The sequence below is a fragment of the Syzygium oleosum genome, unplaced genomic scaffold (assembly GCF_021117445.2).
Source record: "Syzygium oleosum isolate NSW1041296 unplaced genomic scaffold, Sole_v2.1 Sole_v2.07, whole genome shotgun sequence".
NCBI lineage: Eukaryota > Viridiplantae > Streptophyta > Magnoliopsida > Myrtales > Myrtaceae > Syzygium > Syzygium oleosum.
The window spans coordinates 11,718,135-11,745,320 of record NW_026607491.1 but is presented as its reverse complement, the minus strand read 5'-3'; the positions used below and the strand labels follow the sequence as shown (position 1 = coordinate 11,745,320).

Sequence of the window (27,186 nt, the reverse complement as noted above, 5' to 3'; positions counted from 1 at the left end):
TGAATTTAAGTGAATGGTTTTGAGCTTAATTAATTGGACTCAGCCCGAAAGATTGAATGTTTGTCCAAGTCCATTGACTACATATATAGCCGAAATTTGCATTATAGAGCAAGTTGGAATAATTGAATTATCAAATTATTAAATAATATACTTGGAAGATAATTCATATTATTCTATGAATATTCAGCTAGAGGAAGTAATCAGAAAATTGCCTAAGTTGAGTATCAGAATTAGGAAATAATATATCTGGACTCTTGCAAGATAATCCTGGCTAACTCTTATAAATAGATGTGTTAGGGTTCACAATCGGAGAGCCACAAAATTGAAGATACACGATCATAGAGAGAGAGAAAAGGGATAGAGTTATTTCCCCACGGCATTGTCCAAACCAACGACCTCCCATCGTCATCTATCGCTCTGGTCGTTGCTGTCCAAGCTCTCTCCAATGCCAAACAAGCACTGGCGTTAATCCGAATACTCTCTGTTGATCTCAGCTAGTCTTGCTATATATTCCAGTGTTTTGTTTTTGACCTCCCATCACATAGACGGCCACACATGTTGAAAGACACGGCCACAACGAGGTAGAGGGAGCATGTTCAGCAGCATAGACGGTCACAGAAAAAGGGAGCCGCAAGGAAAGGACGTTGAAAGAGATAGAGAAGTGGTGTTGATTTCTCTAAGACAGCATTACACGAAGTAGGAGTCCTCACGGAAAAAATCAGAGAGCTCTTGGCCATCAAAGCACTTGCACAGAAGTCCATTGGCCAAGTGGGACGCACAAAACACAGACAAGGAGACACTTGGCCGTGAAGAGGACTTTTGGAGGCACACGTTGAAAAGCGTCAGTGGAGAGATTCAATCCATTCACGCCACACATCTTCCCGGGCATATCCCAATCTTCACCACCGCCGGTACCGAGCCGAGTCCCATTCGGTCGGCCACCGTCGCCATGATCCGCAAACCCAATCCCGAGTTGAGTTCAAATTTGGAAGTTGTCCGCGAAATTAAGTAAAATTCTCATCCAATACTCTTAAAATATTTGATTTTCTAATTTTTCGGTGTTTGAATATTTCGTGATATCTTTGGTGGATTGTTAGAAATCTTTGGGATAATGTATGCAGTATCCGCAATATTTAAAATACCCTAAATTAGGAATTTTTTCCTAATTTGGCAACTTACCTGGATGATTATCTGATATTGACCCTAAGGTAAGGTATGATACAAGGTGGTGCGGAAATCGTTATCTTATCCATAATCACTCGGATACGATAACGGATTTTATTCCCTTTCCAAATTCAAATGGTCGGCTTTCGATCAATATCCACGATCCTGTGGATATGATCACTAGCCATAGTCGTTTTCCTAATTTGAAGATGATAAAACAAATATTGCGGATCGCGTGGATTAATTTCGATCATGGTGGTTATCTATTTGTTTGATTTTATTTCCTTTAAAAGAAAATCCCAAAAAGATTAGTTAGGATTTGATTCATTTTTTATTATTATTATGCATGCGTAGGATGTGTTTATGTAACTTGCTTTGAATAGAATAGGATAGCCTAGATTTGCTAGAAAGATAGGATAATTTTCCAATGTAAATTAGGATTTAAAGTAATTTATTTTCTAGTTTAATTTAGATATTATCTTAATCTTGATAGTTAATTTAAGGTAATTTCTAATTTCGAATTTTCATTAAAAAAATACCAAAAAGAAGTCACTTTTGAATAAGTTAAACTGTCTTTCTAGAGTAGATCGCATGTTTAATTTAGATAAATTTTAATTCCAAATTTTATTGAAAAAACACCAAAAATACCTCATTTGCCCATCATTAGAATTAGATTCATTTAATCGCATGTCATATAGTTTTCATGCTAGGTTTAATTAATTGCATGTCATACTTTGCACGTCATGGTACGTAGGTTAGTTTTCATTTAATCAAGAGAAAACCAAACAAAAAATATATCGAGTGAAGTGCTTGTTAATTAGAAATCATAATAGGACTGTTTGTGTTATTTTCTAGCTAATAATGCAGATGCTTACGTTGCTAAAGAGTACATTGTTCCCCTAAACTAGTAATTTATTTACTGCTTTCTAGGTGTTAAATTGGTGAATTGCGCACCTACATGGTCATCTCACATGTTAACGACTAGGTAATAAAATGGGCTTGCTTAAACTTTTTTTTTTAAAAGAAAAGGTACCGAAAGGGCGTTAGATTAAATATGGCGTGACCAAGTCCCCGAACTCAAAATCTATAAAACATATCTCCCTATGTTTTATTTGGGTTTATAATCGACCCACCGCAAATAGATTAGTGGCGACTCCAGCATGAAAACATTTGGATGTTGAGAACTTAAACTCTACAACGCGAATTGGTAAAGCTTGGAAGGGCTTGAATTTAGCTTAGACTTAATAATCGCGAATTGGTAGAGCTAATTTGGCTTAGATTATACATTCGTGAATTGGTAGAGCTAATTGGTAGAGCTAAGTTGGCTTACATTATATATTCGAGAATTGGTAGAGCTAAGTTGGCTTACATTATATATTCCCCTAAGTTGGCTTATATGACATATTCGTGAATTGGTAGAGCTAAGTTGGCTTACATTATATATTCCGCTAAGTTGGCTTATATGACATATTCGCGAATTGGTAGACCTTGGGAGGGCGCTTAGACTTAATAATCCATTAGCCGAAGCCTTAGGTGGTGCACCATCGAGGTAAGATCGCGACATCCCCTCTCGTTTATTCTTCCTCCATTCCCATGGCTCCTCAGGGTTTGGTGAAGCCCACAAACCTACGCGCTTTGCCCGTGCATTCTTCTCCCACTGCTCATGCAACATTCAAGACAGATTTCAGATCACATATAGCCGGGTACAGCAATACGAAGAATCAGTAGGCTACCTTTGCAAGCTCTGCACGTTTGTCGTAGGCTGTGTAATGCCACGCCATCCCTTTCTTGAGCATCAACTCCTGTGGTTGGAGATGGAAATGAATCGAGGAATTGCACAGGAAAAAGTGGAACTGACAATAGAGTGCGATTACAGAAGCGGCTCAACAAACATGCTGGTATGTAATCACTAGAAGCCATTGTTGATATGGCAAATTTGCATTTGCTATTCCTGCTCAATGGGCAGGCTTTGGCTCGTCAAGCCTGACCTCCCCCAGAGCATTAAGCTATGGTTCAGTTCAGCTGTCTGCCCGAGTCCAACCATGAAATGAAGTTTCCATTTAGAAAACAAAAGAAAAGAGATTGATTGAGCGTAAAGCCAGTTTGATTCATTAGTCTTTGTTCAAGCATGTTCGGTCATTTAGCTCGTCTTACTCGCCTTGGTCTGATTAAAATTCCTGACTGATGACTCGTAGGCCATTGAATATACTTGTCAAAAAGTAGAGGCTAGGGAGAAGTCGTGTTTACCTGTACAAAGATGCCGTTGCAGTATATATCTACTACACTCCGGTTGTATCGATCTTCTCCATACACAAGAACTCTCAAACACTTTCCTTCAACAATCTTTGCAAGCTCGTCCTTAGCCTCTTTGCCGTATGGCATCTCACCCTCTGGAGCATCTATCCCCCTGTTTCATAAGGCAATAGTACTTGGAAGAATAGACAGAAAAATTTGCCAATTAGAATGCGTCAAATGCCTGGTTTTACCTGAGCCGAATTTGGTACTTCCGAGCAAGGACTTCCTCATTCTGAACATTTATTACCCTACAGATAGACAACTATGATCAACCAGTGAATTACTCGTGCAGGGATAGAAGAAATGTGACAGACGAAAATCGTGACTGTTTATATTGCGATCAGGATAACATACCGATATCCAGCTTCAATAATACTTTCGTGCAGTGCATCTGCACGAGTGAAGTCCCTCCGAGCATGGGCTTCTGATCTTTCGACGGCTGCGATTTGGACTTCTTGTGGGACCAAGCACAATTCTCTCGGATCAGAAGTCCTAACGTACACGGTGATGCCGTCCCCATCTGTCACAGCTCTTGCATCCACCTGGTAAAAGTTTACCGAAGATATTCAGAAGATTGTATCACAGCTGTATTTGTTGTGAGCTTCACTCTGAGTCTAGAGATCATTTCTTCATGGGCTGATGCTTATAGGAGATGTGGTGTTGTTAGATCTGTCCAGAGTTGGGATAGTGAGTTGGAATTAGATATCTTGTCTAGAAGACAAAATGACGTGTTGCATAGATTCAGTGATGTTAAGCTCGCAAATTTTGTGTTGCCTCGATACTTAGAAACTGGAACTTGTTATAGTTGTTGTGCTTGCAGCTGATGATACTGATGTTACACTTGTAGCTGCCGGTGCTATGTTGTAGCAGCTCTTTTAAGTTAATCAATGATTTGCTTGCTTACATAGCAAAAAAATTGTAGATATTCAGAAGATGCCACAGACAAATACACAGAAAGAGATTATGGAGTGTTGAGAAAATTTTGGGTTCATAACTGGAAGTGTGTGAAACTCAAACTTCACTCCTTGAGGCAATGCCACTGGAACTTCACCTGCCGTCTCAACCAGGGTGTGCGGAAGAGGTAGACCATAGAATGCCAATAAACCCTACCACATCAGACAAAGTACAACAGCCTAAAATTAGAAAAAGTGAAAACAATCAGCTCCTTAATTCCCCTGAGGATAATGGGAGTGAAAGCTAATGAAAAAATCCAAGATTTTGACTTGTTTTTGGTTGATTTACCTCAACATCAGCCTTCTGGTGTTTCTTCAGGGTCTGGAGAACAAGCCTTGATGCTTCTTCAGGTGTTTTTGGAGGTGGATTTGATTCTTTCCATGCCACTACTAGCTTTCTATACCTTCATTTTCATTTAAAAGTTGCAGCAACCAAAATATAAATTTTGAACTTTAAGATTGTGATATCAAGCTAATTTCTTCAGGACAGAGCAGAATCCCATTTCAAGAAACTTAAAAGTACTGTAAGTGTAAAGCAAAACAATTTACCAACGAGTTTGAGCTTTGCTGGAAGAAACCACATGGTTGGTTAGCCCTTCAGGAACCTTCAGACACTCAACAGTATTAGAAGAAGAAAACAAAGAACAGGAGAAAAAAGTTGCACACATATTCATCCTACTCCAATCTCAACCCCGAAATGAGAGTATGACTCGGTCACCAGTATCAGGGAAAAGAGCTTGCCTTGGAGGTGATTTCGAAGTTGAGCAGGTCTTGGGCAAGAACCGAGACGCCGACGGTCGTGGCAGAGACGCCGTGAGGGCCAAGGGAGTCGGAGTCGCCGAAGACGGACGGCTCCCAGCAAAGGCCGTTCAGGAATCTGATGTCCTTGCCCAAAAGATTCATCTCCGGCAGCTTGAAGCGCGACGACGATGGAGAAGGAAGAAGAAAGAAAGAAGCTGGGAGAGAGGAGAGAGATGAACTTTGGCAGAGGAGGACAAAGGAGCCGTTGATTGGTGGCGCGTTGACGAAGACTTTGCGCTTCCTTGGGGGGATCCATAGGTAGTTGGCAGTTCCGAGCTTAAATAGAGGATAATCAGACAATCAGTTCCTGAATTTTAACCTAATATATAATGTGATAATTGAAATTTTAATTTGTTCAATATAATCTATAAACTTTAGCTTAATGTTCAATATTATCCCTGCACTTTTAGTACATGTTCAATATAGTCCCGAATTATGTGAAAATGTTTAATATATATTGAATATTTTCACATAGTTCGGGGACTAAATTGAACATATACAAAAAATTCAGGAAAGATATTGAACAAATTAAAAATTCAGGGATTACATTGCACATTGAGTTAAAGTTCAGAGATCACATTATATATTGGGCTAAAATTGAGAAACTATTAATGTTATTTTTCCGCCTAAATTACGAGCATCAAAGGGAAAGAATGACTCTCGTTGTTATTCGCCGGTAGCGTGAAACTTTTACCAAAAGTTTGGTCCAGCTTGACTACGGCGAAGATGCTATTCGATGTTCATCTTTATTATCTTGACAGGTTGACACAATCATGCCTTCCTCAATTTTGCCTTTTTTTTTTAATCCCATTAATGTTGGAGTGTGATTGAATGAGGCATCACATGAACATGTTCCCACCATTGGAGGACTCGACCCGACTCGACCCGTTTTTCTTTTCTCCATGGTTGGAGGTGGGACATCGATTTTCGATACGATCTTCCTACCCTTTGGTGTCTTAATTGCGCTTTGGCCTTGTTAATATGTGCAAATTCACTTTGGGTTTAATCTAGTGTTAGTGAATTTGGTCCGGTGGATGTCTCGCATGTGATCTTTGTGCCCGATGTGGCAGGCGTTTTTTATAAAGGGAAAATGTTAAAAAAAAATCCCTTAGTGAACTTGTTGAGGGTCATTAAATATCTCTGGAAAATAAGCAATTATTTATTAACAATAATTAGCCTTCTTGAACTGTGTATTTCTTTCAATTTTTAGAACATATTGAAATGTGTTTTGCCTTTTCTTTTTTTTTTGGTTAGCTTAATCAGTACCTCAATTACACTTATTAACATTATGCACATAATTGCAATATTTAGTCAACACTAGGCCTATATGACATGACCGATCAGTAGAAATGCTCTAACACTCCACATTTGTCATATATTCCATACATCACACTAGATAGATATCATATTCATGGAATACGATTCACTTTCAAGATGCCTTGGTGGTGAAATGGTAGACACGTGAGACTCAAAGTCTCGTGCTAGAGAGCGTGGAGGTTCGAGTCCTCTTCAAGGCATAATATTGAGAATACTCATTGAATTGGAATAAGTTCGGCAGTGGATCACGAAATCTTGGCGATCTTCTTTATCTAATGAATTGGAATTTTATTTCCCTCCGGAAAAGTCTGAAAAGGTTTTGGTAAGGGTGAGCATGGTGCATGTTGGGCCGGTCCAGCACTTAACCCAAGGATTAACCCACACAGTGTTGGTTTCTAATTTTTGGGATCAGGGACCGACCTTGTTGAGACTAAAACCGAGATTCCAAGGTCAACCCGAGACCAACCGATTCTTTTTTTGTTTTATTTTTTGTATTTTTTGAAAGGACAAACATACTCTTTGAAATTATATATATTAAGCAATTAAACTGCAAAGACCAGTACAAATCAAACAGAAATCTAAGATAAGGCAACAACAAAAATCTCCACTTATCAAAAGCAACAAATCATAAAAGATGAACACGTGAAATAAAATTAAATAATAAAAAGTTCAAAATACGTAACATAAACCATGAATTATATAACTTCATATCTTATTCGTTCTTAAAAGATTGCTTCAAATTTGAATACCCGAAAACAAAACAAACAACATAAATAGTTAATCCTTAACAATAGTTATATGGATTTATCAAGTTCACATAAATATTTAAATACTAACATATAATTAGTAATTGCGAAATCAGTATATCATCATCATCAAAGTCCGCAAAATATAACCTCATTTTCCGATACAAAAATCCAACCAACATTATCACTTAGGACACCTAAAGATATGTGCAACAACCAAAACCACGTTTATCTAGTCAAATGAATGACTAACAAAGCAAAGTCAGGACATGATTTAACACATGCAAATATTAAAGGAAAGAAATTCATTATCTGCTTCAAGGAAAAGCACACAAGCAACAAATATTTAACAATAGTTATCTGAATTTATCAAGTTCACATAAATATTTAAATACTAACATATAATTAGTAATTGCGAAATCAGTATATCATCATCATCAAAGCCCGCAAAACATAACCTCATTTTCCAGTACAAAAATCCAACCAACATTATCACTTAGGACACCTAAAGATATGTGCAACAACCAAAACCACATTTATCTAGTCAAATGAATGACTAATAGAGCAAAGTCAGGACATGATTTAACACATGCAAATATTAAAGGAAAGAGATTCATTATCTGCTTCAAGGAAAAGCACACAAGCAGCATATCATCAGACGACTATTCGAGGTTCAAAAAACATAAAAAGCAAGATTTCTCATGAGCATCATCACCAAATGGACTTTACTCTGTAGATCAAGATGAATTATCATCACCAAGAAAGAAACTTTTCTGGTGAGCTTAAAGCTCTCGGATTAAGCACAAATCGAGAAGCGGAAAGGGAGATATGTTCATTAGAAGTCCTAAAAATTATTACGAAAGTTTAATTAAGTATTAAAACTTGTAAAAAGTGTAATTAAATTCTAAAATTTGTTAATTAGTTCAAATGAGTTCTAAAGTTAATACCGTACCCCCGAGATCACTTCTCCGTTACATTGCACCTCACGGGAATACGGTGGATACGATCCTCCTCATCTGACACGTGCTGGTATGCCAGGTCAGGAGAGAGCGGGCCAGTAGCTTCTCGAAACGTGTCCGCACCGCTATTTTCCACTGTGCACGCATCAACTTCTTCCCGAGTGTACGGACGATGCGTCAAGCCTCGTCCTTAGCAAACCTGTGAGGGCTGGTTCCCTCGCACGTTTCGAGAAAGCGGACCAGTAGCTTCTCGAAATGTGTCCGCACAGCTGCTTCCCCTTTTTTGTTCTTTTCTTTCTCCTTTTTTCGCGTTCGCTTTTAAAAGTCCTTTTCCACGTCCCCTTCCTAAGAATCAGCGTCAGACGACAACATGCCAACTTTAAATAAGATTAGCTTGGCCACATGCAGCTTCTTTATCTTTGCTTCTTTTATATCTTTTGCGACAGTGGAGGCGAGCTCAGCGGTAAAAGCTGTTCGATTCTTAAAGCACTTCATTGCTTTGGGCTAAAGAGGAACATTCTTACTAATGTCTGATTATTGTTATGTATTTACTTTAAAATCAGTGTCCAACGACACTTATTGAACAAATTACCAACACTCATGAACGAGACACAAAATTTTGAACAACTTATAAGCACGTATTTATCATTTACTTTTGAATTAAAATTGAAAACTTTTATCTCGGTTCGGAAAGCAAATCTAAGTCTATGCGAGCGTGTATTTCTGCTTCATAGACGTATTAATAAAGATAAAATGGTATGTTGCATTGTTGGTTTGGGAAGCAATCGACATGCCCTACATTCTACACTAGCATTCCGCACATGACAGCCAGCAAATGAAAGGGATGGGATGATTAGAGAAAGTTATAGTTTAGATCCAACCCAAATGAATCGAATGAATCTCGATCCTAAGTATCATGGAATCCATGTGAGGCCCATTTCACCCAAGACACATGCTTTGTCAGTTCTTCTATGATAGATTGCTCCATACAAAACTTTCACGTTAAGTAGATATGTCATACGGGTGGGTCGGGTCGGGGTTGTGTCAGGTCATAAATAGTTCGACTTAAATTGACCCATTTAACCCATTTATAACCCATTTATCGCAATGCAAATTTTTTGACCCATACCCGATCCGACCTATACTCAACTTATACCAGATCCAACCAATTTAACTAAATCTAAGAAAACTTGTTTGTTATGATTTTTATAAAAAAAAAAATTGTAATTTTAAAACATTTTTATGCAATACAAATCTAATGGACAATTTATATATATTTTTTAAATTGAGATTCCGTTAGTTTCGCAGGAAATGCGACATTTCTGGAAAATATATTCTAAAAAGTCATTTGATTTTCCGATATTTGGCTGAAACCTGAAAATGAATTGAAAAATAATTTCCGCCGTTTGGTATGAAAAATCTAATTTGATTTTCCTCTGTGCACTCATTTTAATAATTTTTATTTTTATTTTTTATAAATCGTGTTTTAATTATTTTTCTTTTCTTTTCTTTGTTTCCTTTTTTTCTTTTCTTTTTTTCTTTTTTGTTCTTCCTTCGTCGATGGCTAGCCACGGCGAGCTCAAGGCTCGCCAGAGGCCGGCAAAGCCGAGGCCTCACCATATCGGCAAGCTCGAGCTTCGCTGACCTCTGGCGAGCTCATCCCTCGCCTGTGGCCGACTGCTGGCTGTCGCCATGGCTGGCCACCGGTAGAGGAAGAAGAAAAAAGAAAAAAAGAAAAGAAAAAAGAAAAAGAAAAAGTATTTAAAAAATAAAAATTAAGAAAATTAAGAAATAAAATAAAATAAAATAATGACTTGTTTATGATTTACTTAAGATTGTTATGTAACCCATTTATGACCAATTTAATACACATTTAAGACCCATTTAGTTAACAAGCAACACATTTATGATCCATTTAAGTTTACTATTAAAACTAAAGCCAACCCATTTATGATCCACAATCATTAAATATGAGTTACTATATGGGCTATTGACCCATTTTGCCACCTCTAATGTTAAGTATTAGAGATAATTAGATACTCATATAAAATATAGCTTTTATAATTCTATATTCGTATGAGTAAAATTTTTATAATTCGATATATCTGCGATGGAATCTCTATCCGTATGAGTAACATTTTTTAATAATTCAGTATATTTGCGATGGTATTGAAGTGTCGTATGGACACTACATTTGGCCAAAAAAGGCACCATAAAAGGTTGTAGTAAACCATGTGAGCTTCCAGATCACATTTCTAGCCCCTAACAATAAAAAAATCTCTGCTATTTATTATATAAAAAAAACAAGTGGCAGCTCTGTTTGGAAAGGCCTCCCTACGGACTTCAACTATTGTGTCCTTTATGAAAGAATTCACTCAAGCATAGGTGAATATCAATGTGAAAATTCATCCCTCAATTTTAGCAAATGTCTAGATTTAATCAGTTCATAAATTTGCAGGGTATTCCACGAGCTTTCCAGTAGTTAGATCTCCACGCCCATGCGTCTGAATTATCAAAAAGAAAGTTTTCACATTTTTCTAAAAATCAAAATATACATTCTTCCAAAACTATCATTGCATGAAAAATTGAAACTACCCACTAGAATCTCTTCATCAACAAATCACTCGATTCACACATCATTAATGACTGGTTATTATATATCCAAAAACCGATTTCTCCCTTCACACGTAACTCGCATGTTGCATTGCCACTAGTCACTCCTAATTTAATTGAAGATACGATCATTCTCTTTTTTTCCATTAAACCGTGGCTATCTTTTCGAAGCACTTGGCTAATTTTAATATTTTCTCTCTCATATGTGGTAATGACGTGACTAAAACGATATCGTTTTGGCCCAAATTTGATTTTTAATACTAATTTTATTTAAATTAAATTAAAAAAAACTAAATAAAAAAAATAAAAAAAAAGGAGGACAGGCGGGGAGGGAGGGCTTCCCCTCCCTGCTGCCATCGCCGCCCCACCATCGTCGGGAAGGGCCAGCGAGGGTGGGGGGATGGCAGGTGTCGCCGAGACCCGGCCAGGGGCCGACGACCCTCGCCAACAGCAGGCGAGGGGTCATGGCCCTCCTCCAGATCGGGCGAGGGGTCGCCGGCCCTCGCTTGTTGTCGATAGGGGTTGTCGACCCCTAGCCGGGACCCGACGACCCCCGCCTACTGTCCCCCTACCCTCACCGGCCCCTCCCTGCGATGGTGGGGCGGCGGCGGAGAGGGCAAGCCCTCCCTCCCAACTTGTCCACCTCCTCCTTTTTTTTTAAAAATTTTAATTTTAGCTTATTTTTTAAATTTAATTTAAATAAAATTAGTATTAAAAATTAAATTTGGACCAAAACGACGTCGTTTTGGTCACGTCATCGCCACGCGAAAGTAAGAAAATATTTAAATAAGCCACATGTGACACTCTGAAATTCGACCATTTTCGAGATATATAAAATGATTATTTCATCAATGCATTGTTAGTTAAATCTGGCTTTGAATTAATCACTCATGAGAGGACTAACCATCAGGTAAAGGCTATTGAGGAATTAAGTATGCACAACCTGAGAACTCGACCATGGATTGACAATTCGACCATAAGGATTGACGAGGGACAATTTTGAGCCATTATAGACCGATCAAGGGATGGCTATGGAATGATTCACCAATAGTATATAATCGGATCGTGGGTGATTCCACTTGACCATTGTATGGATCGCAAACAACCCTAAACTAATTTCTAATGATCGTGTGCTACAAAACTAGCGATTGGCCCTCGCAATTACATGACAACCGAGATCACCCATGACTCGAGAAAGCTTAAATGTGGATTGATATTGAATCAACCACGGGTCGATTACGCGTAACTCCTAAAAGCTGCCCGTTAGTTTAAGATACACTAAAGTTGCAATTGATCGATTTTGATCATAAATTAGAATACAAATTTGGGCGTCGAACTTTCAAGAATTTCAAAACTAAACTATTGGACGTTGCCTCATTAAACCCACCTATTTATCAGTTCACTCGGAATTCTTGAATTAAGTGAAATTCGGACTGGTTTTAGAAACGACCTTTGATGATGGAGTGAAATTGAAGGAGACCTCATGTGATCATTTTTAGGAGTGCAATTCTCTTTCAAAGGTACAAACTTTAATTCGAATTTCCATTTTGAACTAAATATTTTTTTCGTAAAAAAATATCAGTTTTGGTTCGAGTTTGAATTCTAGGCCAAGCCTTTTTTTTTCGGTCTTGTAAAAGAACACAAAATTTAGCTCGGATCTTAATTCTGGCCCTAACTCTTTTTGTCTCATTAAATAGGTCCCGCTTTCGGCCGGTACCCAAATTCGGCACCCGTCAAGCTTCCGTCCAATGACGTGGCAAAAGATCATTCCACGTATATTTGGCTAAAACTTGACATGGCTAGATTTGGGTACCAACTGAAAGTTTGTACTTTTTCATGAGATAAAAAAAAATTGGGTCAAAATTGGTCCATTGCTAAAGTTGATATTTTTCTATGAGACAATAAAATTTTGGGCCAAAATTCAAACTCGAACTAATGTTGATGCTTCTTTTACGAGACAAAAAGAATAAGGCAAGAATTTGGATCCAAGTTAAAATTGATGTTTTTAAAGGGAATTAGGTCGACCGACCCACTTCTTTTTCTCATGGCTGGAGTGGACATCGATTCTCAAAATGATGTTGCCACCCATTTGTGTCTTAATCAAGTCTTGTCCTAGTTAATACGTGCAAATTTACTTTGGGCTTAATCTATCATGAGTAAATTTGGTCCCATGTCAACGGACATCTCACATGCAATATTTGCAACAATGTAGAGCGCATTTTCGAAGCGGAAAATGTTAAAAGTGTCCCTAGTGAACTTATTAAGCATTCGAAATTTTTTTTTTTTTAAGCATCATTAAAAATACTTTGAAAATATAAAGTTATATGACAATATGCACATGATTCCGACATTCAGGGTGTATTTGTTTCACAGAAAATTAATTATCTATAAAAACATTTTTCAAAAAATAATTGCTTGTACAGCTTATAAAAATGAATAAACAAAAATATTTTCATCGTTCAAGAAAATATTTAGAAATAAATTATTATCGACAACTAAAATATTTTCACTTACTAATTGTTTCAAGCAATCATTTTTAGAAAAAAAAAATTCAAATCATTCATTTTGGGTTTCTCTTGTTTTTAAAAGGTTTTAGGCTCGCCTTTACATGATTTGGTGACTAGAGTCTCATGCGCCGAGGCTTGATATTGGGCCTTGGTTAGAGTGTGGGCCCATTTAGATTCTACTCATATTGCTATCGTTTGTGGGATTCTAATTTCTGTAAGTACTTTATTTTCAATCACTTTTGCTAAAGATCATATTTAACCTGAAATGCTCGAGATAAATTGATTGAGGGATAACCCGTAAGACAATCCAACAGCTAGTACCTTCTTTGGTTAATCAGATTAGAAATCCCATTGAGCTGTTTTCCTTTTTTTAATGGCAATGGACGGTACAATGATTCCAATGAGCAAGTTTGCTGTCGAATTAGGTTACGGGTATTGTTAGCTAGTGAGGGCCTGACTGCTCTTTGTCGTTGGTCTATTTGGTCCGAGAGACCTCCGGTGCTAGGACCATTAAGCTTTTCGATGTACTATGCCCGCTCAAGTCATCGATAAATGATCTAATAGCTGTGATCAGTGGAGCTCCGAATTTATGTGACAATTTCTCTGTGTACTGTTCGGGCACCACTATTTGTATCAAAGTTTGGAGCAGTGCATGCCATTGCCAATCAAATTAATGTACCACAGATGCCATTCGGATGCCATTTAAAAACCAAAAGAAAAAAGAAGGCGATATCTCTGTAAAAAGCAGAATTAGTCATCCTTCCACGTGAAACCGGGCTTTCTTTCACTTGCAGTCTTGTTGATCATTGTTCATCTTTCAGTAGCCACGATTTACTCTCTTTAGCAGGTTTTCTCTGAATATAGCTCCCCTTCACGAAATCCTAGACCGGCACCTTGCATGCTTTCGATATGTAACGGCGTCCTTTTTGACGCATTGAGGGACTTTGCATCCCTGCGATTTTCTAAGGATTCATTTTCGGCATTATCAATGTTTAATCATAGCTACACCTTCCACGACCCCGTTGAACAAACAGACCTTCGTACATTAGATCCTTCACTGTTCTTTACATGATGGTTTGGCTAAGGCTGTTCGAGCTTTTGCACTAGATTAGCATACACACACCAGATGATAAAGCACATTCTTCTCTATATCAGTCGGAAAGCTACGAGTAGATTGTAGTCCCAGTACATCACCACTTGGCCAGCTGCATTTCCCCAGAATGCCAAAGGCTGAATCAGATTCGGGTGAAGTCATCTCCCCTCTCGTTTATTCTTCCTCCATTCCCATGGCTCCTCAGGATTTGGTGAAGCCCACAAACCTACGCGCCTTGCCCGTGCATTCTTCTCCCACTGCTCATGCAACATTCAATACAGATTTCATATCACATATAATCGGGTACAGCAATAAGAAGAATCAGTAGGCTACCTTTGCAAGCTCTGCACGTTTGTCGTAGGCTGTGTAATGCCACGCCATCCCTTTCTTGAGCATCAACTCCTGTGGTTGGAGGTGGAAATAAATTGAGGAATTGTCCAGGAAAAATTGGAACTGACAATAGAGTGTGATTACAGAAGCAGCTCAACAAACATGCCGGTATGTAATCCTAGAAGACATTGTTCCTATGGCAAATTTGCATTTGCTATTCCTGCTCATTGGGCGGGCTTTTGCTCGTCCAGCCTGACCTCCCCCAAAGCATTAAGCTATGGTTCAGTTAAGCTGTCCGCCCAAGTCCAACCATGAAATGAAGTTTCAGTTTAGAAAACAAAAGAGGAGATTGATTGAGCGTAAAGCCAGTTTGATTCATTAGTCTTTATCCAAATATGTTCAGTCATTAAACTGTCTTTCTCGCCTTGGCCTGACTAAATTTCCAGACTGATGACTTGAAGGCCGTTGAAATTACTTGTCAAAAAGTCGAGGCTAGGGAGAAGTCGGGTTTACCTGTACAAAGTTGCCCTTGCAGTATACATCTCCTACGCTCCGGCCATATCGATCTTCTCCATACACAAGAACTCTCAAACACTTTCCTTCAACAATCTTTGCAAGCTCGTCCTTAGCCTCTTTGCCATATGGCATCTCACCCTCTGGAGCATCTATCCCCCTGTTTCATAAGGCAATTGTTCTTGGAAGAATAAACAGGGAAATTTGCCAATTGGAATGCATCAAATGCCTAGTTTTACCTGAGCCGAATTCGGTACTTCCGAGCAAGGACTTCCTCATTCTGAACATTTATCACCCTGCAGATAGACAACTATGATCAACCAGTGAATTACTTGTGCTGGGATAGAAGAAGTGTGACAGACGATGAGCGTGACTGTTCATAAGCCATCAGGATAACACACCGATATCCTGTGTCCACAATACTTTTGTGCAGTGCATCTGCACGAGTGAAGTCCCTCTGAGCACGTGCTTCTGATCTTTCGACGACTGCGATCTGGACTTCTTGTGGGACCAAGCATGATTCTCTCGGATCGGAAGTGCTAACGTACACGGTGATGCCGTCCCCATCTGTCACACATCTTGCATCCACCTGGTAAAAGTTTACGGAAGATTTTCAGAAGATTGTATGACAGCTGTATATGTTGTGAACTTCACTCTGAGTCTAGAGATCATTTCTTATGGGCTGATGCTTATAGGAGATGTGGTGTTGTTAGATTTGTCAGAGTTGGGATAGTGAGTTGGAATTTGATATCTTGTCTAGAAGACAAAATGACGTGTTGTATAGATTCAGTGATGTTTAAGCTAGCAAATTTTGTGTTGACTCAATACTTGGAGGTCTGTAGGAACTGGAACTTGTTATAGTTGCTGCACTTGCAGGTGATGATACTGATGTTACACTCGTAGCTTCTGGTGCCATGTAGTAGCAGCTCTGCAGCTTTTTTAAGTTAATCAATGAAATGCTTGCTCACATAGCAAAAAAATTGAAGATATTCAGAAGATGCTACAGAGCAAATATACAGAAAAAGATTATGGAGTGTTGAGGAAGTTTTGGGTTCATAACTGGAAGTGTGTGAAACTCAAACTTCACTCCTTGAGGCAATGCTGCTGGAACTTCGGCTGTGGTCTCAACCAAGGTGGGAGCAAGAGGTAGGCCATAGAATGCCAATAAACCCTACCGCATCAGATGAAGTACAACAGCCAAAAATTAGAGAAAGTGAAGAACAATCACCTCCTTCATTCCCCTGAGGATAATGGGAGCGAAAAGCTAATGAAAAACCCAAGATTGTCACTTATTTTTGGTTGATTTACCTCAACATCAGCCTTGTGGTGTTTCTTCAGGGTCTGGACAACAAGCCTTGATGCTTCTTCAGGTGTTTTTGGAGGTGGATTTGATTCTCTCCATGCCACTGATAGCTTTCTATACCTTCATTTTAATTAAATAGTTGCAGCAGCAAAAACAAAAACTTTGAACTTTAAGATTATGATATCAAGCTAATTTCTTCAGGACAGAGCACAATCCCATTTCAAGAAAGTGAAGAGTGCTGTAAGTGTAAAGCAAAACAATTTACCAACTAGCTTGAGCTTTCCTGGAAGAAACTACATGGCTGCTTAGCCCCTCAGGAACCTTCAGGCACTCAACAGTATAAGAAGAAAAAAGCAAAGAACAGGAGAAAAAAGTTGCGCACATTTTCCATCCTACTCCAATCTCGACCCCGAGATGAGAGTGACCAGGTCACCAATATCAGGGAAAAGAGCTTGCCTTGGAGGTGATGTCGAAGCTGAGCAGGTCTTGGGCGAGAGCCGAGACGCCGACGGTCGCGGCAGAGACGCCGTGAGGGCCGAGGGAGTCGGAATCACCGAAGACGGCCGGCTGCCAGCAATGGGAGTACAGGTACCTGAGGGCCTTGCCCAAAAGATTCATCTCCGGCAGCTTGAAGCGTGACGACGGATGGAGAAGGAAGAAGGAAAGGAAGAAGCTGCGCGAGAGGAGAAAGACGAATTCTTGCAGAGGATGATGACAAATCCCAAGTAGGAGTTGCATTTGGTGGAAGGACCGTTGATTGGTGGTGCGTTGACGCTGACGTTGACGTTGACTTCGCGCTTCCTCTGGGAGGGGGGGGGTCAAAAGGTCGTTTGGCAGCTGCGACTTAAAATTACGAGCATAGAAGGGAAAGAGAGGACACGTGTCTCGTTGTTATTGGCTGGTGGCATGGAATTTTTAACATAGTTTGGTCCAGCTTGGCTACGGCGAAGACGCTCCTCAGGTTGAGGGTAACGCAATCATGCCTTCCTCAATTTTGCCCCCTTTTTTTAAATCCCATTAATGGTGGGGCGAGATTGAATGAGACGTCACATGAACATGTTCCCATAATTGGAGGACTTGACCCGACCGGACCGACTCCTTTTTATTTCTCTATGGTTTGAGGTGGAACATCGATTTTTCAAATCGATCTTCCTACCCATTGGTGTGTTTTAATTTCGCTTCAGCCTTGTTAATATGTGCAAATTCACTTCGGGTTTAATCTAGTGTTAGTGGATTTGGTCCGATGGACTTCTTGTAACATTTGCCTCTTCTTTTTGACCAGGTCAAAAGACTTAGGCTGAAGGAGGATTAAAAAAAAAAAGAGTCAAAAAGTGAAGATAAAAGGAAGAAAGCAGTGGCTGGTCGCGGGAGAACAGAAGAAAAACAGAGGAAAAGAAAAGGAAAAAAAGGAGAGGAGAAAGGGAAGAAGTGAAAGGGAGGGTTTGTGCGCACGGGTCCTTGCCGAGCCGTTCCGACTACGTAACGCAATGACTAGTAAGTACTCGCAACCCTTGTTAGTCCTATCGGAGTAATTTTTTTGTTAGGGCTCGGAAATAAGAGTAATGTGGAATTTGAGCTGCGCAATCCAAGTTTTTGGGTTGCCAAGTCTTAAATATCCATGAAAATGAAAGATTGTGGTGTTGTGGGGTTGTGCGTTTTGACGGATATCGATTCGGAGTTATGGTTTGTCCGGAATCAAATTTTCAAGTTGAGAGCATAATCTGGAATTTTGTGAACAGTACTTTTCAGGGCTTTTTTTTTTTGTCATTTTCAGGCTGTTGTTTGGGTTGGCTGTGTTGGGACATCCATTATATGCTGGATGAGTTTCACTTTGACTATAAGAGCGCGCAAAACGGAGTCCGGTGGAGGAAGTTATGGCGCATGGAAATTTGGCGCGCAAGTTGTTCGTTGTGGTTGGCATTAGATTTTTCCATTGAGCAAGCCGTCATAGGCACGTGGGTGTCGGATTATTGGCTAGTTAGCCTTAGCTTATTCAAGTCACGCGTTAGGGGGAAGTATTACTCGGTTTTGATTTGTTTTCCGTATGTTTGATAGGATTTTGGAACCGTCGGCTCGAGTAACACATATGGGTTAGTTTTTGGATTATCAGGTGAGGGACATCATATCTTCTATGAATTTACAAATTCATATTTTGATAATGAGATATGATTTTTAATACAGTGGAGCATGTTTTCTGCATAAATTGGATCGATCATTTACTACCTTCTGTTGATTGTGAAATGAGTTGAAAAGTCTTATGATGTTATTGAAATGAAGCTTTTGTGAATGCTTATATTAAAGGTTTTGTGAAGAGGATTAGCCGAGGGCTATTCTTGTTGCGAAATGTTTTGTGAAATGGATTTATTGGTGTTGATTATGGATTTCTAGATTGAGTTATAAGATGCTGCTGCTCGTATTCCTATGTTGAGAACCCGTTGAAGGGGGGTGTATGCATACCGTTAGAATATCCTTCTGGGCCAAACCGCCGGCTTATAATAGGTGATAGACCTTGCTCAGAGGGGTAAACTTGGTCGCCTTTGTCACGGCGTTAAACTTGACCATAGTTTGATGACGAGCATGAGATTGGTTGATGGATGAACCATCAACGTGTTATGTGATGAGATTAGTCAATGGATAGACCATTGATGATTGGCTATTGTTGTTAAGTGAGTTTTTATTGAGTAATCTGATACGAATGACTTTTATTGAAAAGTTATTATACCTTTAAGATATTTTTGGCTATATTGTACATTGAGTTTGAGTTATGGGCTGTGATATTTTTTATACTATTGCATGGTGATTGTTCGATCCGCTTAGAAGAAATATGTTACTCACTGAGCCGTGGTAGCTCACCCCTTATCTTACATACCTTTCAGGTTCTTCTGCTGGCCGCAAGTAGGGCGTGAGCGGGCGTTAGTCGGAGGATTTCTTTTTGATTGTGGGATTTTGGGTACGTCGTACATAGTGACGTTGCGCTATTGGAATAGCTTTTTTGTTGGATTTGTATATTATCCTTTTGATGGTTTAGAAAGCTTTGATGTTATTCGGGTTTTGTTTAAGTTGAGGCTGCGTCCTTTGGGTGAAAGGACGGCCGTGTTATGATCCCGTTTTGGTTGTGTTCGGGGTGTGACACTTCTCACATGTGATCTTTGTGCCCGATGTGGCGAGTGTTTTTTATAAAGGGAAAATGTTTAAAAAAAATTCCCTTAGTGAACTTGTTAAGCGTCATTAAATATTTTTGGCAAATATGCAATTATTTATTAACGCTAATTAGCCTTCTTGAACTGTGTATTTCTTTCAATTTTTAGAACATATTGAAATGTGTTATGTCTTTCCTTTGTTCCTTTTTTTTGGTTAGCTTAATCAGTACCTCAATGACACTTATTGACATTATGCGCATAATCGCGATATTTAGTTGACGCTTTGTCATTTCCCTCTGGAAAAGTTTGAAAAAGTTTTGGTAAGGGTAAGCATGGTTTGGATTAGGCTGGGCGAGCACCTAAGCCAATGACCAACTAGCACAATATTAGTCCCTAGTTTTTGGGATCGGGGACCGATCGTATTGAGCCTAGGACTGACGACTGGACTGACCTTGTGGGTCCAGTTTGGTTCTAAAGTCAACCTGGGACCAACTAATTATTTTTTTGTTTCATTTTTAGTATTCCTTAAAAGGACAAACATACTCTTTGAAATTACAGATATTAAGCGACCAAACTGTGAACACCGTTACAAATTAAACAAAAATCTAAGATAAGGCAATTACAGAAATTTCCACTTGCTAAAAGCAACAAACCATAGAAGACGAACACGTGAAATAAAATTAAAAAAATAAAAAGTTCAAAATACGAACATAAACATGAATTATACACTTCATATATTGTTCATTCTTAAAAAATTTCTTCAAATTTTGAGCACCCGAAGAAAAAACAACAAATATAGTTAAAACTTAAATATTTAAGTGCTAGCATGTAATTAATAATTACGAAATCGGTATATCATCATCATCAAAGTCTGCAAAATAGAACCTCATTTTCCAATACAAAAAACCAAACAACATTTATCACTTAGGACACCTAAGAAATGTGCAACAACCGAAACTACATTTATCTAGTCAAATGAATGACTAACGAAGTAAAGTCAAGACATGATTTAACACATGTAAATATTAAAGGAAAGAAATTCACTATTTGATTTAAGGAAAGCACACAAGCGGCATATCATCAGATGAGACTATTCAACGTTCAAAAAACATAAATAGCAACATTTCTCACGAGCATAATCATCAAATGGACTTTACTCCATAGATAAGGAAACATTATCGTCACCAAGAAAGACATTTTTCTGACGAGCTTAAAGCTATCATATCAATCACAAACGAGGAAGCGAAAGAGGAAAAATAAATACACAGCATATACCGGGAAATCGCATGAGCTTGAAGCTCTCTAATAAAGCACAAACCAGGAAGCAAAAGTGGAAAAATAAAAACCCAGCACAAACGGAGAACTCGCACGAGCTTGAAGCTCTCAAATCAAGAACAAGCGGAGAATTCACCAGTTGAGCTGCGTTCATGGGGTGAGGAAAAAGAGGTGAGCAAGCTGCGTTCGTGAAGTGGGCCAAGAGAGGTGAGTGATGTTACCAGCTGAGCTGCGTTCGTGAGGCGAGCGAAGAGATGCCACATGATTTTTATTTAAACAACCCAAATATTCTGCTATTTTCATTATTTATTATTTGCATCCAATCCATTGAAGGCAATCTCATCCTTAACGAAACCCCCAACAAACTCCTCCGTTATCTTTATTCTTACCCAAGCCCTAAGAAAGAAGAGCACAAAGATGACATCCGTAATGGAAAACTCACGCCTTTAAATCTAACAAATTCTTCCATACAGAGTCATCACCTTCGTCACCACTATAAATCAGCAGCCTAGAAGAGGAGGGGCCCAGGACTTGGACCATGTATACACACACAGGATTGGTCCGGGTTGGACCATCCCCAAAGCCCCTAGGTCACTTCTCCGCTACATCGCACCTCACGGGAATACGGTGGATACGATCCTCTCATCTGACACGTGTCGGTATGGTTACTCTTACCAGGTCAGGAGAGAGCGGACCAGTAGCTTCTCGAAACGTGTCCGCACCGCTGTTTTTCACTGTGCACGCATCAACTTCTTCCCAAGTGTTACGGACGATGCGTCAAGCCAAGCCCTTAGCAAACCTGCGAGGTCTGGTTTCCTCGCACGTTTCGAGAAACCGGACCAGTAGCTTCTCGAAAGGTGCCCCGCACAGCTGCTTTCCTTTTTTGTTCTTTTCTTTCTCCTTTGTCGCGTTCTCTTTAAAAATCCTTTTCCACGTCCCCTTCCTAAGAATCAGCGTCCGACGACAACATGCCAACTTTAAATAAGATTAGCTTGGCCAGATGCAGCTTCTTTATCTTTGCTTCTTTTATATCTTTTGCGAAAGAAGAGGCGAGCTCAGCGGTAAAAGCTGTTCGATTCTTAAAGCATTTCATTGCTTTGGGCTAAAGAGGAACATTCTTACTAATGTCTGATCATTGTTATGCATTTACTTTAAAATAAGTGTCCAACGACACTTATTGAACAAATTACCGACACTCATGAACGAGACGCAAAATTTTGAACAACTTATAAGCACGTTGTTGACACCCAAAATTACCCCTGGTGGGAGTGGGCCGTTCATAAGTTACAAAAGATATAAAGTACGGCCCACATAGCATAGAGGTGTCGACAAGTTCAAAATCACGAGCCTTGTACGTGACATCGACGAGTTCAAAGTCACGAGCCTTGCACGTGACGTCGACGAATCCAAAATCACGAGCCTTGCACGTGACGTCAATGAATCCAAGACCATAAGCTTTGCACGTGATGTCGACGAATCCAAGACCACAAGCTTTGCACGTGATGTTGACGAATCTAAGATCACGAGCTTAGCATGTGACGTCGACGAATCCAAGATCACGAGCTTTGCACGGAATCATGGTAATACATGGTGGAAAATTCATTTACACGTGTCAAAAGGTAAAGATATGACCGTGGGCGTGAAGATCAAGGAAGAAATAAAGAAACACGTGGAAGAAAATTAGCTACTATGTGATGCCCAAGGGGCATAAGCAACATCGATAAGTCAGGAAGCGGTTAAAACGCGAAACGTAAGGAGGTGGAAAACGACTTTCAAGGAGAAGTGCGGTCAACAGTTATCAAGCTGCCCTATAAATACTCAAAGATTTCCAACGAAGAAAGGACCTTCTAAAAAAAACAAACACAACACATCTTTTATCTAATTTTTATCCTTAACGCATTAGGAGTAGTTTTAATCGTAGCCTTCAGATTCTTTGTCGTAGATTCAATTCCGACGAGGGTCTTTATCAGGTTCAGCATTGTTGATTAAATTCCAATGTTGTGCCACCAGTTCAGCGTCGTCGATTAAATTCCGGCGTTGTGCTTAGAGTATAGCTGTTGATTAGATTCCAGCCATATTCTCTTAAGCTACGTTATTGATTAAATTCTGGCGTACTTTGAAGTTGTGTCGTTGATTAGATTCCGACAGAGCTTAATTTTAACGTTTGCAAGTTATCGTTTCATTGTTAGTATTGTCGAGTCTAGCATCATATCAAGTCAGGGTGTAAGATCTAAATTGAGATTAATAAACGCATTTGACATTCTCTGTCCAAGCTTGATTCAGGACCCTAGTCTCCCTTAATAAAATCCGAAACGCAGCTTTCGGTGAAAGATTTTCGACGAAGTAAAAATCGGCGAAACACACGTATATATATCATTTACTTTTGAATTGAAAATGAAAACTTTTATATCGGTTCGGAGAGCAAATCTAAGTCTATGCGAGCGTGTATTTCTGCTTCATAGACGTATTAGTAAAGATAAAATGGTATGTCGCATTGTTGGTTGAGGAAGCAATCGACATGCTCTACATTCTGCACTAGCATTCCGTACATGACAGCCAGCAAAAGAAAGGGATGGGATGATTAGAGAAAGTTATAGTTTAGATCCAACCCAAATGAATCGAATGAATCTCGATCCTCAGTATCATGGAATCCATGTGAGGCCCATTTCACCCAAGACACGTGCTTTGTCAGTTCTTCTATGATAGATTGCTCCATACAAAACCTTCACGTTAAGTAGATATGTCATACGGGTGGGTCGGGTCAGGGTTGTGTAGGGTCATAAATAGTTCGACTTAAATTGACCCATTTAACCCGTTTATAACCTATTTATCGCAATGCAAATTTTTTGACCCATACCCGACCCGACCTATACTCAACCTATACCAGATCCGACCAATTTAACTAAATCTAAGAAAATTTGTTTGTTATGATTTTTTTTTAAAAAATTGTAATGTTAAAACATTTTTATGCAATACATATCTAATGGACAATTTATATATATATTTTTTAAAATTGAGGTTCCGTTAGTTTCGCAGGAAATGCGACATTTCTGGAAAATATATTCTAAAAAGTCATTTGATTTTCCGATATTTGGCTGAAACCTGAAAATGAATTGAAAAATAATTTCCGCCGTTTGGTATGAAAAATCTAATTTGATTTTCCTGTGCACTCATTTTAATAATTTTTTTTATAAATCGTGTTTTAATTATTTTTCTTTTCTTTTCTTTGTTTCCTTTTTTTCTTTTTTGTTCTTCCTCCGTCGATGGCTAGCCACGGCGAGCTCAAGGCTCGCTAGAGGCCGGCAAGGCTGAGGGCTCACCATATCGGCAGGCTCGAGCTTCGCTGGCCTTCGGCAAGCTCGTCCCTCGCCCGTGGCCGACTGTTGGCCGTCACCGTGGCCGGCCACCGGCAAAGGAAGAAGAAAAAAGAAAAAAAGAAAAGAAAAAAGAAAAATAAAAAGAAATTAAAAAAATAAAAATTCAGAAAATTTTAAAAAATAAAATAAAATAAAAAATAAAATGTTTATGATTCACTTAAGATTGTTATGTAACCCATTTATGACCCATTAAGTTAACAACCAACACATTTATGATCCATTTAAAGTTTACTATTAAAACTAAAGCCAACCCATTTCTGACCCACAATCATTAAATATGAGTTAATATATGGGTTATTGACCCATTTTGCCACCTCTAACATTAAGTATTAGAGATAATTAGATACTCATATAAAATATAGCTTTTATAATTCTATATTCGTATGAGTAAAATTTTTATAATTCGATATATCTGCGATGGAATCTATATCCGTATGAGTAACATTTTTTAATAATTCAGTATATTTGCGATGGAATTGAAGTGTAGTACGGACACTAAATTTGGCCAAAAAAGGCACCATAAAAGGTTGTAGTAAACCATGTGAGCTTCCAGATCACATTTCTAGCCCCTAACAATAAAAAAATCTCTGCTATTTATTATATATAAAAAACAAGTGGCAGCTCTTTTTGGAAAGGCCTCCCTACGGAATTCAGCTATTGTGTCCTTTATGAAAGAATTCACTCAAGCATAGGTGAATATCAATGTGAAAATTCATCCCTCAATTTTAGCAAATGTCTAGATTTAATCAGTTCATAAAATTGCAGGGTATTCCACGAGCTTCCCAGTAGTTAGGTCTCCACACCCATGCGTCTGAATTATCAAAAAGAAAGTTTTCACATTTTTCTAAAAATCAATATATACATTCTTTGCAAAACTATCATTGCATGAAAAATTGAAACTACCCAGTAGAATCTCTTCATCAACAAATCACTCGATTCACACATCATTAATGACTGGTTATTATATATCCAAAAACCGATTTCTCCCTTCACACGTAACTCGCATGTTGCATTGCCACTAGTCACTCCTAATTTAATTGAAGATACGATCATTCTCTTTTTTTCCATTAAACTGTGGCTATCTTTTCGAAGCACTTGGCTTATTTTAATATTTTCTCTCTCATATGTGGCGATGACGTGACTAAAACAACATCGTTTTGGCCCAAATTTGATTTTTAATACTAATTTTATTTAAATTAATTTTTTTTTAAAAAAAGAGGAGGACAGCGGGGAGGGAGGGCTTCCCCTCCCTGCTTCCACCGCCGCCCCACCATCATCGGGAGGGGCCGGCGAGAGTGGGGGGACGGCAGGCAAGGGTCGTGGCCCTCCTCCAGATCGGGCGAGGGGTCGCCGGTCATCACCCAGACCTGGCCAAGGGTCACCAGTGGCGGCCCTCGCCCGATCTGGGGGAGGGCCTGCAGGCCCTCGCCTACTGTCGACAGGGGTCGCTGACCCCTGGTTGGGGCCCGGCGAGCCCCGCCTGCTATCCCCCCACCCTCGCCGGTCCCTCCTGGCGATGGTGGGGCGGCGGGGAGGGAGGGCTTGCCCTCCCCGCCTGTCCTCCTTTTTTTAAAATTTTTTAAAATTTTAACTTATTTTTTAAATTTAATTTAAATAAAATTAGTATTAAAAATTAAATTTGGACCAAAACGACATCGTTTTAATCACGTCATCGCCACGTAGGAGTAAGAAAATATTTAAATAAGCCATATGTGACATTCTGAAATTCGACCATTTTCGGGATATATGAAATGATTATTTCATTGATGCACTGTTAGTTAAATCTTGCTTTGAATTGATCACTCATAAGAGTACTAACCATTAGGGAAAGGATATTGAGGAATTAAGTGTGCACAACCTGAGAACTCGACCATCGATTAATAATTCGACCATAATGATTGATGAGGGATAATTTTGAGCCATTATAGACCGATCAAGGGATGGTTATGGAATGGTTCGCTAATAGTATACAATCGAATCGCGGGTGATTCCGCTTGATCATTGTATGAATTGCAAACAACCCTAAACTAATTCCTAATGATCGTGTACTTCGGAATTAGCGATTGGCCATCGCAATTATATGATAACTGAGGTCACCCATGACTCGAGAAAGTTTAAACGTGGATTGATATTGAATCAACCACGGGTCGATTACGCATAACTCCTAAAAGCTGCCCGCTAATTTGAGATACACTAAAGTTGCAATTAATCGATTTTGATCATAAATTAGAATACGAATTTGGGTGTCGAATTTTCAAGAATTTCAAGACTAAACTATTGGACGTCTCCTCATTAAACCCACCTATTTATCGATTCGCTCGGAATTCTTGAATTAAGTGAAATTCGGGCCGGTTTTGGAAAAGACCTTTGATGATGGAGTGAAATTGAAGGAGACCTCATGTGATCATTTTTGGGAGTGCAATTCTCTTTCAAAGGTACACACTTTAATTCAAATTTCCATTTTGAACTAAATATTTTTTTCGTAAAAAAATATCAGTTTTGGTTCGAGTTTCAATTCTGGCCCAAGCCTTTTTTTTTAGGTCTCGTAAAAGAACACAAAATTTAGTTCGGGTCTTAATTCTGGTCCTAACTCTTTTTGTCTCATTAAATAGCTCCCTCTTTCGGCCGGTACCCAAATTCGGCACCCGTCAAGCTTCCGTCCAATGAAGTTGTAAAAGATTTAATGTGTCATTCCCCGTATATTTGGCTACAGCTTGACATGGCTAGATTTGGGTACCGACTGAAAGTTTGTACATTTTCATGAGAAAAAAAAAATTGGGTCAAAATTGGACCATAGCTA

At 39.0% G+C, this 27,186-nt stretch overlaps 2 protein-coding genes across 5 annotated transcripts; both read right to left on the bottom strand.

The window, feature by feature from the left end:
- Positions 1-644: 644 nt before the first annotated feature.
- On the bottom strand, positions 645-5,453 carry LOC115685426 (staphylococcal-like nuclease CAN1). Its single transcript, XM_056313475.1, has 11 exons — positions 5,154-5,453; positions 4,962-5,017; positions 4,702-4,816; positions 4,455-4,565; positions 3,814-4,001; positions 3,651-3,707; positions 3,412-3,571; positions 2,898-2,966; positions 2,729-2,821; positions 2,055-2,683; positions 645-1,973 (listed from the first exon to the last, which is right to left on the bottom strand). The coding sequence occupies exons 1-10, from the start codon at positions 5,313-5,315 to the stop codon at positions 2,468-2,470; spliced, it is 1,227 nt and encodes a 408-aa protein (XP_056169450.1). The 5' UTR covers positions 5,316-5,453; the 3' UTR covers positions 645-1,973; positions 2,055-2,467.
- An 8,924-nt stretch (positions 5,454-14,377) lies between these two features.
- On the bottom strand, positions 14,378-17,393 carry LOC115685112 (staphylococcal-like nuclease CAN2). 4 transcript variants are annotated; one of them, XM_056313476.1, is made up of 9 exons: positions 17,051-17,380; positions 16,860-16,915; positions 16,600-16,714; positions 16,352-16,462; positions 15,693-15,880; positions 15,531-15,587; positions 15,292-15,451; positions 14,782-14,901; positions 14,378-14,705 (listed from the first exon to the last, which is right to left on the bottom strand). In XM_056313476.1, exons 1-9 carry the CDS (start codon positions 17,330-17,332, stop codon positions 14,607-14,609), a joined length of 1,188 nt encoding a protein of 395 aa, XP_056169451.1. In that variant the 5' UTR covers positions 17,333-17,380; the 3' UTR covers positions 14,378-14,606. The 4 variants fall into 4 exon arrangements, with proteins under 4 accessions (XP_056169451.1, XP_030466014.2, XP_056169452.1 ...); XM_030610154.2 differs by having other exon boundaries at positions 14,782-14,850; positions 17,051-17,375; XM_056313477.1 differs by lacking the exon at positions 16,352-16,462 and having other exon boundaries at positions 17,051-17,393.
- Positions 17,394-27,186: the final 9,793 nt, after the last annotated feature.